The 18,978-nt window shown below is 47.1% G+C and overlaps 1 protein-coding gene across 9 annotated transcripts in view; it reads right to left on the bottom strand.

The window, feature by feature from the left end:
- UBA7 (ubiquitin like modifier activating enzyme 7) overlaps window positions 1-18,978 on the bottom strand; it is an 81,862-nt gene that overhangs the window by 30,396 nt on the left and 32,488 nt on the right. For all 9 annotated transcript variants that reach the window (XM_077326089.1, XM_077326090.1, XM_077326092.1 and 6 more), the window contains 4 exons: window positions 11,577-11,742; window positions 9,573-9,769; window positions 8,952-9,016; window positions 6,802-6,982 (listed from right to left, as the gene is read on the bottom strand). In XM_077326089.1, the coding sequence (XP_077182204.1) occupies window positions 6,802-6,982; window positions 8,952-9,016; window positions 9,573-9,769; window positions 11,577-11,742 (609 nt within the window). The remainder of the gene's footprint in view (window positions 1-6,801; window positions 6,983-8,951; window positions 9,017-9,572; window positions 9,770-11,576; window positions 11,743-18,978) is intronic.

The following is an 18,978-nucleotide window of genomic DNA, read 5'->3' as shown; positions in this document are numbered from 1 at the left end:
GGGCCACCCAAGACGGACAGTTCATAGCTGAGAGCTCTGACAAAAGGTGATCCACTGGAGAAGGAAATGGCAAATCACTCCAGTATCTTTGCCATGAAAACCCAATGGACAAGTTCAAAAGGCAAAACGATATGATGCCGAAAGATGAGCCCCTCAGGTCGGAAGGTGTCCAATATGCTACTGGGGATGAGCAGACGGCTAGTACGAGTAGCTCCAGAATGAATGAAGCGGCTGGGCCAAAGCCGAGAGGACACTCAGTTGTGGAAGTAACTGGTGGCGAAAAGACAGTCCGATGCTGTAAAGATTTTTATTCCATAGGAACCTGGAACGTCAGATCCATGAATCAAGGCAAGCTGGACGTGGTTAAACAAGAAATGACAAGACTGAACATCGACATTTTAGGAATCAGTGAACTAAAATGGACAGGAATGGGTGAAATTAATTCAGATGGCCATCAGGTATACTACTGTGGACAAGAATCTCGCAGAAGAAATGGAGTAGCCTTCATAATCAATAAGAGAATAGGAAAAGCAGTCTTGGGATACAATCCCCAAAATGACAGAATGATCTCAGTTCGAATCCAAGGCAAACCATTCAACATCACAGTAATCCAGGTCTATGCCCCAACCACTGCTGCTGAAGAGGATGAAGTTGACCAGTTCTATGAAGCCCTACAACACCTTCTAGAAGCAACACACAAAAAAAATGATGTGCTTATCATCATGGGGGATTGGAATGCTAAAGTAGGAATCCAAAAGATAACCGGGATAACAGGGAAGTTTGGCCTTGGAGTACAAAATGAAGCAGGCCACAGGCTGGTAGAATTTTGTCAAGAGAATACAATGGTCATAGCAAACACTCTATTCCAACAACCCAAGAGACGACTCTACACATGGACATCACCAGACGGTCAACACAGAAATCAGATTGACTATGTGCTCTGCAGCCAAAGATGGAGAAGTTCTATACAGTCAATAAAAACAAGACCATGAGCTGATTGTGGTTCAGATCATCAGCTTCTTGTTGCAGAATTTAGGCTTAAACTGAAGAAAGTAGGGGAAAGCACTAGGCCACGCAGGTATGAACTAAATCATTTCCCCGACGAATATACAGTAGAGGTGACAAATAGATTTAAGGAATTAGATCTGATAGACAGAGTGCCTGAAGAACTATGTACAGAGGTTCGCAACACTGTACAAGAGGTAGCAACTAAAACCATCCCAAAGAAAAATAAATGCAAGAAATCAAAATGGCTGTCTGAAGAAGCTTTACAAATAGCTAAGGAGAGAAGGGATGTGAAAGGCAAGGGAGAAAGAGAAAGATACACCCAATTGAATGCAGAACTTTATTTATCCTGCTTATCTGCTTTATGCCAATAAAGGTATTGTATTGTATTGAATACAGAATTCCAGAGAAAAGCTAGAAGAGATAAGAATGCCTTCTAAATGAACAGGCTTGCGTGACCGAGACCTGGGTGAGGGAAGGCGAGTCAGCGGCCCTGAAAGAACTAGCCCCACCAGGATACTCGGTCCTTCACCAATCTCGGACCCACAAGAGGGGAGGGGGGGTGGCAATTGTGGTCCGGGAGGTCCTCACCTGCAGGGCTCTCCCAGCGCCGGAAATCAGTGGAGTGGAGTGTGTCGGTATTGGATGGGACTCAGTCGAGAGTGTGGCTATCTGGTTGGTATACCGTCCGCCCAACGCGCCGCCAGATGTCCTGCCCCGCCTGCTGGAGGCGGCGGCCGCCTGGGCGTTGCAGTACCCCAGGCTTCTGATCCTGGGCGACTTCAACGTCCATGCGGACGCGCCCCCTTCAGTCCATGGTGGAGACCTGGTGTCATCCATGGCGACACTAGGGCTTTCGCAATTTGTTGCCGGGCCCACCCATCACGCCGGCCACACACTCGACTTGATTTTCGGCGCTGGGATAGAGGTGGATCTGGATACAGCTTTAGCTGTGCCGTGGTCAGACCACTATGCCCTGCGGGCCCGGCTCAGGATACCACCCCCCCCCCAGTTGGGCGGCGGGCGCATTCTAGCCCGCCCGCAGAGACTTATGGATCCAACTGGATTCCGGAATGCTCTGCGGGACCCGATGCCTCCTGGCGACTCACTAGCGGCTTTGGTGGCGGACTGGCAGTCCCGCCTGACAGCTGCTATAGATGAGATCGCCCCTAAACGTCCTCTCTGCCCTCGACTCAAACGGGCTCCCTGGTACACCGGGGAGCTACGGGAGAAGAAAAGGGAAGTGAGACGACTGGAGCGAGTGTGGCGGAAGACTCGCGACGAAGCTATGAGAACATCTTATCGCACGCTTATGAGGGCGTATGAGATGGCGGTGAAAGTGGCAAAACGTGAATTTTTTGCCACGGAAATCGCGTCCGCAAGCTCTCGCCCGGCCCAATTATTTAGGGTAGTTAGATCCCTTACCGCCCTTGAGGGGCGCCAAAATAATAGCAAATTGGAACTTGGCCGTGAGGCATTTGCGAGCTATTTTGCGGACAAAATCTCGTCTCTCCGCCACGATCTTCCCGCCACAGTTAATACAGTAAATGAACTGGAGGCCTGTTGGCCGCCTTTGGAGGTGACGTTTGATGGCTTCAGACGGCTCTCTTTATCCGAAGTGGACAAGTTGCTAGGCTCAGTTAGGGCGACCACTTGCCCCCTTGACCCCTGTCCATCATGGCTCCTCAAAGGAGGCGGCCAGAAGATAGGAGGCCAGCTCAGGGACATTATCAACCTCTCCCTGGAGTCCGGGGAGTTCCCTGAGCAGCTGAAGGGGGCAGTGGTTCACCCTCTCCTGAAAAAATCTACGCTGGATCCGCGGGACCCTGCCAGCTATCGCCCAGTGTCGCACTTGGCGTTCCTGGGCAAGATGGTTGAAAGGGCCGCGGCAGACCAGCTCCTGGCATTCTTGGAAGAAACTTCGGCATTCGATCCATATCAGTCTGGCTTTCGACCTGGCCACGGGGTGGAGACGGTGCTGGTCGCCCTGTTGGATGACCTCCGTCGCCAGCTGGATAAGGGCGGGTCGGCAGTGCTGGTTCTTCTGGACCTGTCGGCCGCTTTTGACATCGTGGACCACGAGCTGTTGGTCCACCGCCTTGCCGGCACGGGGATACGGGGCACAGCGTTACGCTGGATACGCTCCTTTCTCCAGGACCGGACCCAGAGGGTTGCAGTGGGAGATGAGTTCTCGCATTCCTATAGACTCCCTTGTGGGGTCCCTCAGGGTGCGGTCCTCTCCCCCACATTATTCAACATCTTTATGCGCCCTCTGGCCCAGCTGGTACGGAGTTTTGGACTGGGTTGCCACCAGTACGCTGATGACACCCAGCTCTATCTCCTCATGGACGGCCGCCCGGACTCCCCCCCGGAACCATTCGCCAGATGTTTGGAAGCAGTGACAGAATGGTTCGAGCAGAGTCGCCTGAAACTCAACCCCTCCAAGACGGAGGTCCTGTGGCTGGGACGTAGGGGGCAGGACCAGGAAGCGCGCTTACCCACCCTGGCAGGGACGCAACTCACCATCACGTCCCAGGCCAGGAACTTGGGTGTGGCCATTGATGCCTCCCTGACTTTGGAGGCGCAGGTCAAAAAAGTAGCGGGCCAGGCGTTTTTCCACCTTCGCCAGGCCCGACTATTAGCGCCCTATCTGTCCCCCGAACACTTAGCCACAGTGATCCATGCAACGGTCACCTCCAGAATAGATTTCTGTAACTCGCTCTACGCGGGCCTTCCCTTGTCCTTGATCCGGAAACTTCAGCTAGTGCAAAACGCAGCTGCTAGGGTCCTTACTGGCACATCTTGGAGGGCCCACATCCAGCCAGTGCTGAGGCAGCTGCACTGGTTGCCAATTGCTGCCCGGATCCGGTTCAAGGTTCTGGTTCTAACCTTCAAGGCTTTACGCGAGTTGGGACCCACATACCTGAGGGACCGCCTATCGCCCTATGCCCCTCGCAGGGCCTTGCGCTCTGCGGGTGAAAACCTGTTGGTCGTTCCCGGCCCTAGGGAAGCACGCCTGGCCTCGACCAGGGCCAGGGCCTTTTCGGTCCTGGCCCCGACCTGGTGGAATGAGCTCCCGGGAGAGCTGCGGGCCCTGCGGGATCTTTCAACATTCCGCAGGGCCTGCAAGACGGAGCTCTTCCGCCAGGTTTATGGTTGAGGCCGGGGCTGATAATAGATCTATGCCTCCCCCGGGGACTCGGGTTCTGGACCCGAAGCAAAACATCATCAGGACCTCCTCTCCACCCGCTAGTAGTGGGAGGGAGGGGGGGAGTTGAGCTGCCATTCTTGCCATGCCGGCAATATTGGCAATGTTATTATTGTTTTATAGGGTTTTAATGGGGAATTGCGATATTGTTACCCGCCACGAGCCGCAAGGGAGTGGCGGGCTATAAATCTAATAATAATAATAATAATAATAATAATAACAGTGCAAACAAATATAAGAAAACAATAGAATGGGGAGGACCAGAGATCTTTTCAAGAAAATTGGAGATATGAAGAGAACGTTTCATGCAAAGATGGGTATGATAAGGGACCAAAATGGTAGGAACCTCACAGAAACAGAAGAGATTTTAAAAAGGTGGCAAAATTATACAGAAGAACTATACAAGAGCGAGCTTAACATCCCTGATGACCACAATGGGGTAGTTATTGACCTGGACCCAGACATCCTGGAATATGAAGTCAAATGGGCCTTAGTCTGAGCAACAATAAAGCTAGTGGTGGTGGTGACAGCATTCCAGTTGAACTATTCAAAATCTTAAAAGATGATGCAGTAAAAGTGCTACACTCAATATGCCAGCAAATTTGGAAAACTCAACAATGGCCACAGGATTGGAAAAGGCCAGTTTACATTGCAATCCCAAAGAAGGGCAATGCCAAAGAATGTTCAAACTACCGCACCATTGCACTCATTTCTCATACTAGCAAAGTTATGCTCAAAATCCTACAAGCTAGGCTCCAGCAATATGTGGACCGAGAACTTCCAGAAGTACAGGCAGGATTTTGAAGAGGCAGAGGAACTAGAGATCAAATTGCCAACATACGCTGGATCATGGAGAAAGCTAGGGAGTTCCAGAAGAACATCTACTTCTGCTTCATTGACTATGCTAAAGCCTTTGATTGTGTGGAGCACAACAAATTGTGACAAGTTCTTAAAGAGATGGGAATACCAGAGCATCTTATTTGTCTCTTGAGAAATTTATATGCATGTCAAGAAGCAACAGTGAGAACTGAACATGGAATCACTGATTGGTTCAAAATTGAGAAAGGAGTTCAGCAAGGCTGTATACTGTCGCCTTGCTTATTTAACTTGTATGCGGAGCACATCATGAGAAATGCGGGATTAGAGGAGTCACAAATTGGGATCAAGATTGCAGGGAGAAATATCAACAACCTCAGATATGCAGATGATACCACTCTAATGGCAGAAAGTGAAGAGGAATTAAAGAGCCCGTTGATGCGGGTGAAGGAGGAGAGTGCAAAAGTTGGCTTGAAACTCAACATCAAGAAAACAAAGATCATGGCATCCGGCCCTCTTAATTCCTGGCAAATAGAAGGGGAAGAAATGGAGATAGTGACAGATTTTATTTTCCTGGGCTCCAAGATCACTGCAGATGGGGACTGCAGCGAAGAAATTAAAAGACGCTTGCTCCTGGGGAGGAAAGCTATGGCAAATCTAGACAGCATCCTAAAAAGCAGAGACATCACCCTGCCAACAAAAGTGCGTGTAGTCAAGGCTATGGTATTACCAGTTGCAATGTATGGCTGCGAAAGTTGGACCATAAGGAAGACTGAGCATCAAAGAATTGAGGCTTTTGAACTCTGGTGCTGGAGAAGACTCTTGCGAGTCCCTTGGACTGCAAGGCGAACAAACCGGTCAGTCCTAGAGGAGATCAGCCCTGACTACTCCTCAGAAGGCCAGATCCTGAAGATGAAACTCAGATACTTTGACCACCTCATGAGAAGGAAGGACTCCCTGGAGAAGAGCCTAGTGCTGGGACCGATCGAGGGCAAAAGAAGATGGGGACGACAGAGAATGAAGTGGCTGGATGGAGTCACTGAAGCAGTTGGTGCAAACTTAAATGGACTCTGAGGAATGGTAGAAGACAGGAAGGCTTGGAGGATCATTGTCCATGGGGTCATGATGGGTCGGACACGACTTCGCACCTAACAACAACAACAACAAGCATTCGTGTTTGTGACTCCACAATTGCTGCTGAGAGGCATGTAACTGGGAGAACAAATGCAGCCTGGGAACTGCCACAGCTACAAAAGCAGTGCAGCTCTAACAGTGAACCCAAACCAGTCATTTCTAGTCTCCAACAGCTTGTTACATGGTGCAAAGCTACAAACAACTGCATGAAAACCAATTAGAGCCACCCCATGAGAAGTTTTACAACGATCACATAAGTGGTTTATGCCAATAAAGGTATTCTGATTCTGATTCTGGTTGAGTGATTTCAGAAAAAGCGAGGCGTTAGAGGTCAATGGTTGCCTCTGAAGGGATAGGACCAGTAAGGCTGCAGTGAATTATGTGCCGGTGGAAGAGCACACCAACAAAATGGCTGCTTAGATGAAAGATGGGCAGTGGGAAGCTCACTGTCAGGTTTTAAAACATGACATCAAGTGGCTGCCAGCAACAGTGGTTGTATTTGATTCTGGGCATCTGGACCCCAGTTCTCAGAGACAGTGCTAAGCAATTGCAACAGAGAAAGGCAGAGCATGCTGGGGAAAGCAGTTGACGTGGGAAAGCAGGGGAAGGTCCACACAAAAGCTGAAGCTATGCCTCACATGGTCAGGCGGGAAGTTGTACAGCATCTGCTGAATATAATGAGAGAAAAGTCGTTCCCAAAGATTTCGGGACCAGGCCACACAGTCCCTCCAGCTGCGCGGCTTCTCTTGAAGGCTGGCTTGCACCATTTCTAACATCTCTAGATTCTCCACTTTTGTGTTCTCAGAGAAGTTAGGATCCCTGTAGACAGAATCCAGGAGTAACCATGTTAATCTGTGGCAGCCAAAATTATGAGTCATGGAGCACCAAGGCAATGGTGAAGAGTGTGCTTTTTGTGGCAGGACCACAGAAAGGAATCTGCTGTCCAGCACAGAAATAAAACTAAACTAACAACTTCTAAAAATTAATAATAAAAAAAACAACAAACAATCCTAATTGTAGTGGGAAGACACCTACATTTTAAGCAATATATTCTTAGTCCTAAACAGAGTAACATCGGCATTATCTTTCCAGGATCCCAAAGTAAGCCCATACAAACAGGTTTAACATCTTTAAACAGCCCCCGCAGCGCGCTGCGGACTGAATAATAGAGTAAGGGCTGTGTGGGAGGAGTTAGGGTGGGCCCTGTCCGTGATAAAAACTCGGAGGGGCCAATCAGGAGCCGCAAAGCGGCTCCTGATTGGCCCCTCCGAGCGTCCCTCCCGGCCCAAGCAGCCAATGGGGAGCTGCGCAAAGCGCGGCTCCCTATTGGCTGCTTCGCCCGGCCAGGGAATCACCGCATAGACTGGACTGCCAGCCGATGCGGTGAGTCCTCTGGGGGGCCGCGCTGCCTCCTCCTCCCACTAAGGAAAGGAGCAGGGACGCGGCCTCGAAGACGCCGCGTCCCTGCTCCTTTCCCGCCCCGGGTCCCTTCCTCATGAGCCTTCTGCCAGCCCCAGCTGCTCCCTCGCAGCCACAAGGAAATGCCTGGCCCCAGCAGAAGCCTCCGCTGCCCGCCCCCTTTCCTTTCCGGCTTCCACCGGGCCCAGCCGCTCTCCCGCAGCCGCAAGGGAGCGCCTGGGCCCGGCAGAAGCCGCTCGCCCCCCTCGCTCTTGGCCGCCGCACCCGATCAGTGACCTGCTTGGACTCTGGCCCCCCTCGCCTCCAGGTAAGCCGCGCCCCTGGGGAGGGGGCGAACGAGCCACTAGCACCCGCTGTATTTAGAGTACAGTGGGCTTATTTTCTAGTTTATTAATAAAAGCCATGAGACAGAAACACAAACAGATTTCATCCAATTCAGTCTCAGATAATTCATAGCATATGCCACATAACGCTCTGCAGGCATGCTAGAGTTTGAGCCCAAATCATTAGAATCTAAAGACAGAACTACATATTACCTTTAGCTCTGTGATTATTTTTCCCTATGACTTTTTTGATAACAGAACAATATCTTCAGAATTGCAATTGAAAAGGGGAGACTGGTGTGGAGGGAGAGCTACTTTTTTCCTCTTGCACTTTCCCCACACACTTAAAATCATTCCCTGTCATCCCAGTACCTATAAACTGTCGCCAATGTGGATTCAAGCAGCTAGGTGGGAGAATTATTTTCATCAGGCCAATAAGGGAAAGAATTAAACAGGACTTTTTCTGCTGTGTCAGTGTCTTTAACTCACAGCATAAATACATTATTTAATTATTTACATTATTTAGCATTTCTTCCCAATGGGGATTCAAACAGAACCAAACAGATGGTTCTTTCCTGCCATTTTATCCATATAAGTCCTGTGAGGTAGGCTATGCTGACAGTACTATGTTGCCCTTCCTTAAGGGTTAGGTCAGTAACCATGGAGGTTATCTCAGTTTATCCTCACAATGAACTCAAATCCAGAGATCTAATGCAACACTAGATCCTCTACATAGAAGAACGCCAACCAGAAGATATGGGGAAAAGGCAAACACCCCTCTGGTCATGGCTGTTCCCAGGCAGTCCTCAGTACTTGTTCTTAAGGCCAATGAACTCCTGTCTGAACACTTAAAGGCGCTGGGAGTGGAGCCTGCCTCCAAGAAATCACACTTCATCGTATCCCAGATAAATTGTACAACAAGCCCCAGTTTATTCTTCCATCCAGACATCAGCACAATTCCTCTTAATCAAATCCTCTTTCTTCTCACCACTGCTTTTCACAGTTCTCTTACCCCACCCATTACCCACACCCTGCCTGACACTCACAGCAGAAATTTGTTGACGGTCTCTGCTGTCATCCTGAAAAGACCCTCAAACTGATCTCGGGCCCACTGCAAGAAAGAAGATAAGAACATTGTCAATGGGTCTTGAACTTCACTAGAAGATCTATTCCCAGCACCTTTCGCCTCCACCTGATTCTACCTGGTGAACACAGAGGACCCAGGACAAAGGGGATTCCATAATGCAGATGTCCTTCTGACACCATCCAGTGGGCTCAGAATGACCGTGGCCCATCTGTCCTCCCCTTGGAGGAGAGTAGAGGGGATGTGTTCGCCTTTCTATTCCTGCCACAGAACGAGAAGCAGCAGCTGGAGTTCTGCATGTGAAGGAACTGGCTTGGCTATTGGGTGAAACAGCTGGACACCATTTCCTGCTGTCAGCAGTGCTGGCAATTCCAGTGCTAGCACAGCTACCTGCAAAGAGTAAGTGAAGCCAGGGAAGGCATAAAGAGGAGAGCCGTTCAGCAGCTGAGGAGCAAACTTTCCCTTTTATAGGGATGGACCCATTGGAGTGAAAGGCAGGAGAGGGCCTGGAGACAGGCGCTGCAGAACTGATCTACTGGTGAAAGTGTGGCGAACTGTGGATAAGAAGAGCCCCCCCCCTTACCTGTAGGGTGTGCTGGATGGTAGTGGGAAAGTGGCGCAGGGTGCAAAGAGGGTAGTCTTCCTCATCCTGATCCTCAGCATGGCCATAAGTTTCCGTCACCAAGGGCACAAGGACCTGAACATGCCCCTTGGTGCCTTCTGTTCCAGAATCAAGCAGAGGCTTGAGGTACTTTGAACACTGTTTACCCACATATGCTCCTGCAGGGAAAGGAAAATGAAGAGCTACCAAGAATACAGCTCCTTTTGCAGATTCCTGCTTTTGTGGCCGCACCTGGGCCTAGCAACAGTAAACATTATGACAGAAGGAGAAATTGAACAGTTGATGGTATTATCCAAACCAAGCCATAATTATGGATTTTCTACAGCCACTATCCTCTCTCAAAGACTGTGGAATTGAAGGTTCAGCACAGAGGCAGATGGGTCCATTACCCTATCAGAAAGGATGGAAGGAAAAGAGTCCACAGACAGCAGACAGCAAACAGCACTGTCCTGTCCACACAGATCAAAGCCTTCTGAGCCTCCTTCCCATTTGCAGATGCCAAACTCTGGCTTTTAGTTCAGATGCCAGGCTGGAGATGCTGCAGAGATCTTGCCAAGGCATACTGGGTGACTTGTGCACTGATATGACATTCTGTAATGGCTGTTACTATCAATGATGCTTCCTAGCTGTTGAAAGCACCAACAATGCCTTTTCAGTAGTCCTGTGGTGTGGTTATTATCCTCACAGTACATGTGAGAGGCCTGAGACTGAGAGGAAACATCTTCTCAAGGACACCTAGTAGAATTCACAGCTGAGCTAAGATGGGGACTTCCTGGCTCCCAACTCACAGTCATATGACAAATATGACATCCCATATATTAGTGCTATGTGTATTATCTGGATCTGCATTTGTAGTCCAGATTTTGGATTGGGATGCCTTTAGAAGTCTAGGAAGGACGTGGGAGCAACCCTGCTTATTCAAGCCTCCTTGTCCTTTGAGATAATCCTGCTGACTCTTTCTGAATCCTGATGTAAATATCAATCAGTGGCAATCCTGAGAATACTTACTGGGGAGTAGGACCTAAATCCTTAATGGAACAGACTGTTCCATGCAAATATGTATAGGATTCCACATAAAGAAATGAAGATGCCTTATACTGAGTCAGACAACTTCTATCAAACTCAGCGCTGTTTACTCTGACTGACAGTGACTCTCCAGGGTTTCAAGAAGAGGTCTTCCAGATCACCTGCTCCCTGGCCTTTTTAAATGGATATTTCATGACTGAACCTAGGACCCTGGCCTGGGATGCAGATTCCCAGCCATTTAACCATAAGCTTTCCACTGACAGCTCACTGTATAGCACTTTGTGAAATGTTCCTGACTTGCAGAAACAGGTTAACTTTCCATCTGAGAAGCACCAGGTGGCCAGACTCTCAAGATCTACAACTGCATCCAGCTAGTGAAAATACTTTTCTTCTGCTGCTTTGAAAAGATCATGCCCTGATCCGTAGGGTATGGCTGGAAGGCATAAGATATAATGGACTTCCTTAAGGCCTGGGTCTGGTCATTTGGGATGGGAAAGCCTGAAGAATGTTTCAGGGGTTTCTCAACAGTAAAAGTTGAGAAAGGCTGCCATAGATGTATGAAGCAGCTGCTATGAGTGATACAGAAACAAGAGCAAGGGTAGAGTGGACAGAGTTTTCAGTTGTGAAGATAGGAGTGTCTCCACCTACACAGTTCTTTATCTTTGCCATGACCCCTTCCCTTTTGTCCTTTTCTGCAATGTAATCTTTCCTTCCTCTTCACCATCCTAGCACATGCTACAGAAATGTCAAAGTCCTGTTGAAACTGTAAAAAAGTCTGTGAATTGCTTTGAAAACATTTCAGAAAAGCTGAGCAAAGGATTATTCATATTAAGTAAATGTCTGCAATGTCTTCTTTTTTACACACTTCATTCTGAACATGGCATGATCATACCCACAGTACACTGGGATAAGTGTTGGCACACCCTCTGGCACACTCACTGGCTTGCAGACTGTCTAGGGCAGTGGCCACACCATCCAAGCCAAAGAAGAATTCATCTCCATAGTAGCTCTCTGTATCAGGCCCAACCTGATTTTGCTCAGCTGTTACACTGACATAGGGATTCATGAGCCTTATGGCAGCTGCTGCCACTTCTGACTTCAGCTTCTATGGAGACAAAGAGAATATTATTAAATGGAACGAGAAAGGAAACCGACAAAAATTGCTTCATGTGATCAATTGCCCAAAGTCATTAGCCAAGGGAGCAGGAGACACAGCCATATCACAGGCTAGATCCCCATTTTCAGCATAATAAATGTTTTTTTAACATTCTTTTAGACACATTCCTAGGTCAAACACGTGGCTGTTTGTTACAAGATTTTCCTTCATGCAAGTCTATTGGATTTATTCCCATGCAGGAATATACATAGAAAGCAGTTGTTCAGAACTGAAACATATACACATACTTTCAGGAATTATTCCAAAGGGAAACAAGATTTCTATAACTTTTGATTGCATTTCTCCCATGGGAAAATTAATCTGGATTTCATTTCTAACGTGATGTTTTTGACTTGAATTCCTCCACGCAGAGGAAAAGTTTTATGCTCAAATATGCCAAAAATCAGATGGAATGATGTTTAGAGAACTTACAGAGGCCGGCATAATAGAAACATCATCAAGAAGCCACTGCACCAACCTCCACAGAAGGGAGCACATATTATAAGGAACTGAGCTCTCTCTCTCTCTCTCTCTCTCTCTCTCTCTCTCTCTCTCTCTCTCTCTCTCTCTCTCTCTCTCTCTCTCTCTCTCTCTCTCTCTCTCTCTCTCTCTCTCTCTCTCTCTCTCTCTCTCTCTCTCTCTCTCTCTCTCTCTCTCTCTCTCTCTCTCTGTGTGTGTGTGTGTGTGTGTGTGTGTGAAAAATGAATCTCTAGATACTTTTTACACTACAGATGCTCATTAGCAAAATGAAAATATTTGTCTTCAAAATATGTTTTCTATTCCATCTGGCACTGTGAACTAAATCATAATTTGTAACACAACAAGAGCTGGACAGAAACCCTAAAACCTCATATGTTCTATGTGCCAATTCATCCAATGTGTGTAACACATAAAGAACAATGTGAAACATTCAAACAAGAAAAAGAAGTAAAACCGGGATGTAACATTGACCCAACCCTCTTTTATCTAATAAATCAACTACCTTCCAAACCTTTTTGAAATGGCTATGAAGTTCAGGATAATCAGTCTATGACTCAGCAACACCCTGCCTCATACACACTAGTGACCTCAACATACTCTCACCTACATAAGAAGTGTTCTCTGTGAAAGTCTGAACCAGAAATCTCAAAAACAATGCACAATTTAAAACACACAAGTGAATTTCATGAGGGGGGACAACCCAAATTATACAGCAGTCAGGAAGCAACAGCTTAATTATTTATTTTATTTTATTTATTTTATTATTTATTTCCCACCACTCCCCAAAGGCTCATGGCAAGTTACAAATGTTAGATATAATCTAAAAAATCCCATTAAACCCCTGACATAAAAAACATAAAATACAACAATGTCAACAGTATAAAATAAAGATACGGTGGAAACATTGTCCCATCCCTAACATCTCTAGCAATACCTCTGGGGGGGAGGGAGAGAAGGGTGAGGAGGGGACAGATGAAACTCGCAAGCTGCCACTCCTATAGGGAGGCCATGATCATCCTTGCCGCCCAGCCTCAACCATAGACCTGGCGGAGAGCTCCATTTTACAGGCCCTGCAGAACACTGAAAGCTCCCGCAAGGCCCACAGCTCCTCCGGGAGCTCATTCCACCAGGTGGGGGCCAGGACTGAAAAGGCCCTGGCCCTGGTCGAGGCTAGGCATGCTTCCCTGTGGCCGGAAATGACCAATAGATTAGAACCCGCAGAGTGCAAAGCCCTGTGGGGGGCATAAGGCAACAGGCAGTCCCTCAGATATGCGGGTCCCAGACCGCGGACGGCCTTAAAAGTCAAAACCAAAACCTTGAACCGGATCCAGATCCGGACGGCTACTGGCAGCCAGTACAGCTTCCTCAGCATTGGCTCGATATGGGCCCTCCACGATGTTCCTGTGAGGAACCTAGCAGCTGCATTTTGGACCGGTCGTAATTTCTGGATCAAGCCCAAGGGCAGGCCAGCGTAGAGCAAATTACAGAAATCTATTCTGGAGGTGACTGTCACATGGATCACTGTGGCCAGGTGTTCAGAGAACAGATAGGACACTAGTAGCTGAGCCTGGCGAAGATGGGAAAACGACTGGCTAGCTACTCGTCTGACCTGTGCCTCCAGAGTTAATGAGGCATCAATGATCACTCCCAGATCACTGGCCTGGGGCACAGTCTTAAGTTGGGTCCCTGCCAGGGTGGGTAAGCGCGCATCCTGGTCTGCCCCCTTCTCCCCCAGCCACAGGACCTCCATCTTGGAGGGATTGAGTTTCTGGCGGCTCTGCTCGAGCCATTCAGCAACGGCTTCCAAACATCTGGCGAATGGATCGGAGGGAAGAGGGTCGTCCAGGTGGCCATCCATGAGAGAGCTGGGTGTCATCGACATACTGATGGCAACCCAGTAATTAAGCAAAAGCTTAATCAGCTGAATGTGAAGTTATAACTTTGGTTCTGTACTGGAAAATATTATTATAGGATGATGCTGGAAGTATATTTATTCAGCAGTTAAATATCAATTAATGCAAGGGGATCAAACTATTTTCTCCCAACAACTAGTAACATTGCAATTAATCCTTTAATCAATCATTTCCTGATCTCATTAGGAACCATTTGCTCTCTTTCTCTTTTTTACACTGATCTGTCAGCATGGCTATTTCACCGGAGCACACCTGCAGAGCTTAAAAAAACTTGCACAAACAAAATGATCTTGATGGATTAGGGAATGTGTTTAACTTGGTTTAGTGTATGAAACATTAAAGAATGAAGGAGAAGAACAAAGAAAGACAAGAAACAACCCTCCAGGACCTGCTGGATTTGAAAGCAGAGAAGCAACTTTCTCACCAGTGGAAAGAAGCAGGAGAGGATTCCAAACTAGGCAGTTTCAATGGCTGCTTCTCCATTCCATAAAAATTAGCTATAAGAAAGATTGGATATTCCTGATCAACATTCCCATCTCTTTACATTTCCATAAACAGACTCTCATCCACCCCAATTTGGATCTTGAATTTAGCTTAAGTCCTTCTTCCATTGTCTTGAGACAACTTGGCCTTCCTGTCACACAATTACCTGAACAGTAAATGTATGAAACGAGAGCATATAAATTCTATAGATTTGATTCAAAGTCCTATTCCAATCAGTGCTCCAAGACATTTTGAATAAGTTGTAAAATCAAGATGTGCTTGGCCTAGCAGAGGGAGGGAGGGAGGGAAGGAAGGAAGGCAAGAAAGAAGGAAGAGAAAGAGCACGAGAGAGAGGAAGAGGAAGAATTTCCCACAAATCACATTTGGAAGAAAAAAAGGGGTAGGGGACAGCAAGAAAAGCAGTAGACCATAATTGTTTGACGGGGACAACACTGGAATTCTCTGCAAGAACTTGTTTAAGCAGTTGTAACAATTCAAGACAGACTGGCTATAGCTATTTTTAATAGGAACTCAGTGGGATTACTTCTGAGTAAACGTATTTAGACTGGTGCTGAAAATCAATACAAGTGCAATTCTAAGCAGACTGCAGTGGACTTAGAAGGATGGAACTCTGCTTTGGACTGTTCTATAAAATGCAGTTCAAAAATGTTAATTATGCAGGCCTAGGCATAGCAATGAATGCATTCTGAAAGGCCATCAAAGCACTGCAGGAAAAAAACCACTGCAAACCTTTAATCACATTAACGTTTATATACTAATTAGAGACAATAAGGGGCTTTTTATACCTTGACCAAAAAAATTCCACATTCTGCACTTGACTGCTATACTAAAAGCAGATTAAGAAAATTAATAAAAATATGCAAATTTGCATTGTTCATTCTTACTCCAGAGTCTGAGCTGCTATCGACAGGCATGTACATAGGAAAAGCTCTACTTATCTCAATTCAAGAGCCTTTGACTCAAGCTACCTGCCCAATTTTAAATCTTCCACAAAGCCATGGAGGCTGCAAAACAGAGCAAAGATTCTTAGGAATCCATGCCACATTTCTCATTAAAATTATGCATGCAGAACTGCAGATGATGGCCATTGCAATTGCCATTTATGCTGCAAGCCAAGCTATTTTGTTTTGTTGTAGCATGATCTGAGTCCACCTTTAAAAATTTGCTACACTTTAGGATGAAATCCTTCCAAATTATTCACTGGCCACTATGTGAGCAAATGTTATATTTGCAAAGAAACTCCAGGAACAGCTGCAGAGCAGATCTGGAATCAGTTACTCATCATACAAAAATCATTATTTATCTTCTGGTGCAGTCAACACTTCCTTCATCACAAAGCTCTGGGAAAATAGGCACTGAAGTTGAGGGAAAAGTCAACCCACTCTCATGTCATCAATGCCCAAATGAATAAACTACCTCCTGATCAGCAAAAGGTCTGAAGCAAATGCCATTTAAAAAGCCAACAACAACAACAAAAGATCCACACAGGTCATTTGAGAGACCTACAGATTTCATTAGCAGCCAGCCTCTCCACAGAGAAACAGGCAGTGATCCTATGGAATGACAACTCAGAAGGAGGTGGAACAAAACAGGGCTTCATCCCCCCAGATCACTGCAACCAGGATAAAAGGAAATCCATTCTCCCTGACACTGGCACCAAAGCTTGTAATAAACCCAGAAGCCACTTTGCTGCCACAGACATCCACACAACACACTCGCTGGACCTAACATCATCATCTACACCAGTGGTTCTCAACCTTCCTAATGCCGCGACCCTTCAATACAGTTGCTCATGTTGTGCTGACACCCAACCATCAAATTGTTCTTTCACAGAAATTAAAGGGAAACTGACCACTGGTGTGAAGATCTATTGTTCATGATTGTATATAAACTGTTTCCCCCCCCAGGATTTCTCAGTTCAGTTCTGCCTCTTGTCCCACCATGCCGATCTCGCTCTTTTCTGCTGGTCCAGACAGATGAATGTTCTATCTCGATCTACCCCACAGGGCTGTTGTGTCGATGGCACCCCTCCTCCCCCCGGCCAAGCTGTTTGCCCTGCCGTGACCCCTGTTAAAGGGTCATTGGACCCCCAAAGGGAGAACCACTGATCTACACTATCTCAGGCTTCACTTGCTCACTGCCTAGCATTGTATATGCCATTAAAAGCCAACAATGTCCTCGGTTTTCTACGTAGGACAAACATGTCAAACCCTATGCCAAAGGATAAACAGAGACAAATATCATATCAAGAATTGAGAACTGAGAAACTTGGAGGTGGGATGGGCAGAGTAAAAATATAAACAAACAAACACTTCAACTTCTCAGGGTACTTAATGTGGGATTTCAGAAATGAATTGAAATGGAAGATTGCAGAATTATTTTTATCTATTTACTAGACTGAAAGCCATCCAGGAATGGGTGCTAGCGGGAGGCCCCCCATGACGGTGCTGCCACCACTACCTGGTGCTCCTGCTGGCTGCAGGGCCAATGGCCCCGGAGCCAGTAGTCATGCTGCGCCACACCTGAGCGGCCAGTACTGGTGTGTGGCGGAGCAACGGCCCTGCAGCCGGATGGGGCCAGGCCAACAGTCCCGCAGCCGTTCAGCCTGCCGTGTGCGCTGGATCAATTGGCAGCTGAGGCAGGGCACTGCGGGAGCGCCTTCCTCGGCAGTCAGACAGCATCTGGGCGTGAGGCGGCGTGAGCTAGCACCCTGCAGCTGGCTTCTGGAGACAGGTGCTCCAGGGACTGGCTGTATCCAAGTGGCCCAGGCAGGCGGAACTGAGGGATGGACACCGGATGTGTCCCAGACAGTGTTCCACCTACAACGGCTTTTTAGAAATATTAGGAGCCACTAATGGTTAAGATTTTATTTATTTATTTATTAGATTGGATTTATAGCCCACCGCTCTCGAAAACCAGCTCACAGCGGATCACACAAAACAATCCATACAGTAAACCCCTTTAAAACTTCATTAAAACCCCAATTACTACAATACAACAAAACCTCAACAAATGTCAAGAAAAGCATGTTGTTGTTGTTGTTGTTAGGTGCAAAGTCGTGTCCGACCCAATGCGACCCCATAGACAATGATCCTCCAGGCCTTCCTGTCCTCTACAATTCCCCGGAGTCCATTTAAGTTTGCACCTACTGCTTCAGTGACTCCATCCAGCCACCTCATTCTCTGTCGTCCCCTTCTTCTTTTGCCCTCGATCGCTCCCAGCATTAGGCTCTTCTCCAGGGAGTCCCTTCTTCTCATGAGGTGGCCAAAGTATTTGAGTTTCATCTTCAGGATCTGGCCTTCTAAGGAGCAGTCAGGGCTGATCTCCTCTAGGACTGACCGGTTTGTTCACCTTGCAGTCCAAAGGACTTGCAAGAGTCTTCTCCAGCACCAGAGTTCAAAAGCCTCAATTCTTTGACGCTCGGCCTTCCTAATGGTCCAACTTTCGCAGCCATACATTGCAACTGGGAAGACCATAGCCTTGACTAAACGCACTTTTGTTGGCGGGATGATATCTATGCTTTTTAGGATGCTGTCTAGATTTGCTATAGCTTACCTCCCCAGGAGCAAGCGTCTTTTAATTTCTTTGCTGCAGTCCCCATCTGCAGTGATCTTGGAGCCCAGGAAAATAAAATCTGTCACTATCTTCATTTCTTCCCCATCTATTTGCCAGGAATTAAGAGGGCCGGATGCCATGATCATTGTTTTCTTGATGTTGAGTTTCAAGCCAACTTTTGCACTCTCCTCCTTCACCCGCATCAACAGGCTCTTTAGCTCCTCTTCACTTTCTGCCATTAGAGTGGTATCATCTGCATATCTGAGGTTGTTGATATTTCTCCCTGCAATCTTGATCCCAATTTGTGACTCCTCTAATCCCGCCTTTCTCATGATATACTCCTCATACAAGTTAAATAGGCAAGGCGACAGTATACAGCCTTGCTGAACTCCTTTCTCAATTTTGAACCAATCAGTGATTCCATGTTCAGTTCTCACTGTTGCATATAAATTTCTTAAGAGACAAATAAGATGCTCTGGTATTCCCATCTCTTTAAGAACTTGCCACAATTTGTTGTGCTCCACACAATCAAAGGCTTTAGCATAGTCAATGAAAAAAAGTAGAGGTTCTTCTGGAACTCCCTAGCTTTCTCCATGATCCAGCGTATCCAGGTCAGTAACTACCACATCGTGGTTATCAGGGATGTTAAGCTCACTCTTGTATAGTACTTCTGTATAATTTTGCCACCTTTTAAAAATCTCTTCTGCTTCTGTGAGGTCCCTACCATTTTGGT

Source organism: Paroedura picta, chromosome 3, assembly GCF_049243985.1.
Source record: "Paroedura picta isolate Pp20150507F chromosome 3, Ppicta_v3.0, whole genome shotgun sequence".
In the NCBI taxonomy this organism is placed as follows: Eukaryota; Metazoa; Chordata; class Lepidosauria; order Squamata; family Gekkonidae; genus Paroedura; species Paroedura picta.
The sequence above is the reverse complement of the archived record's forward strand: the minus strand, read 5'-3'. Positions and strand labels throughout refer to the sequence as shown.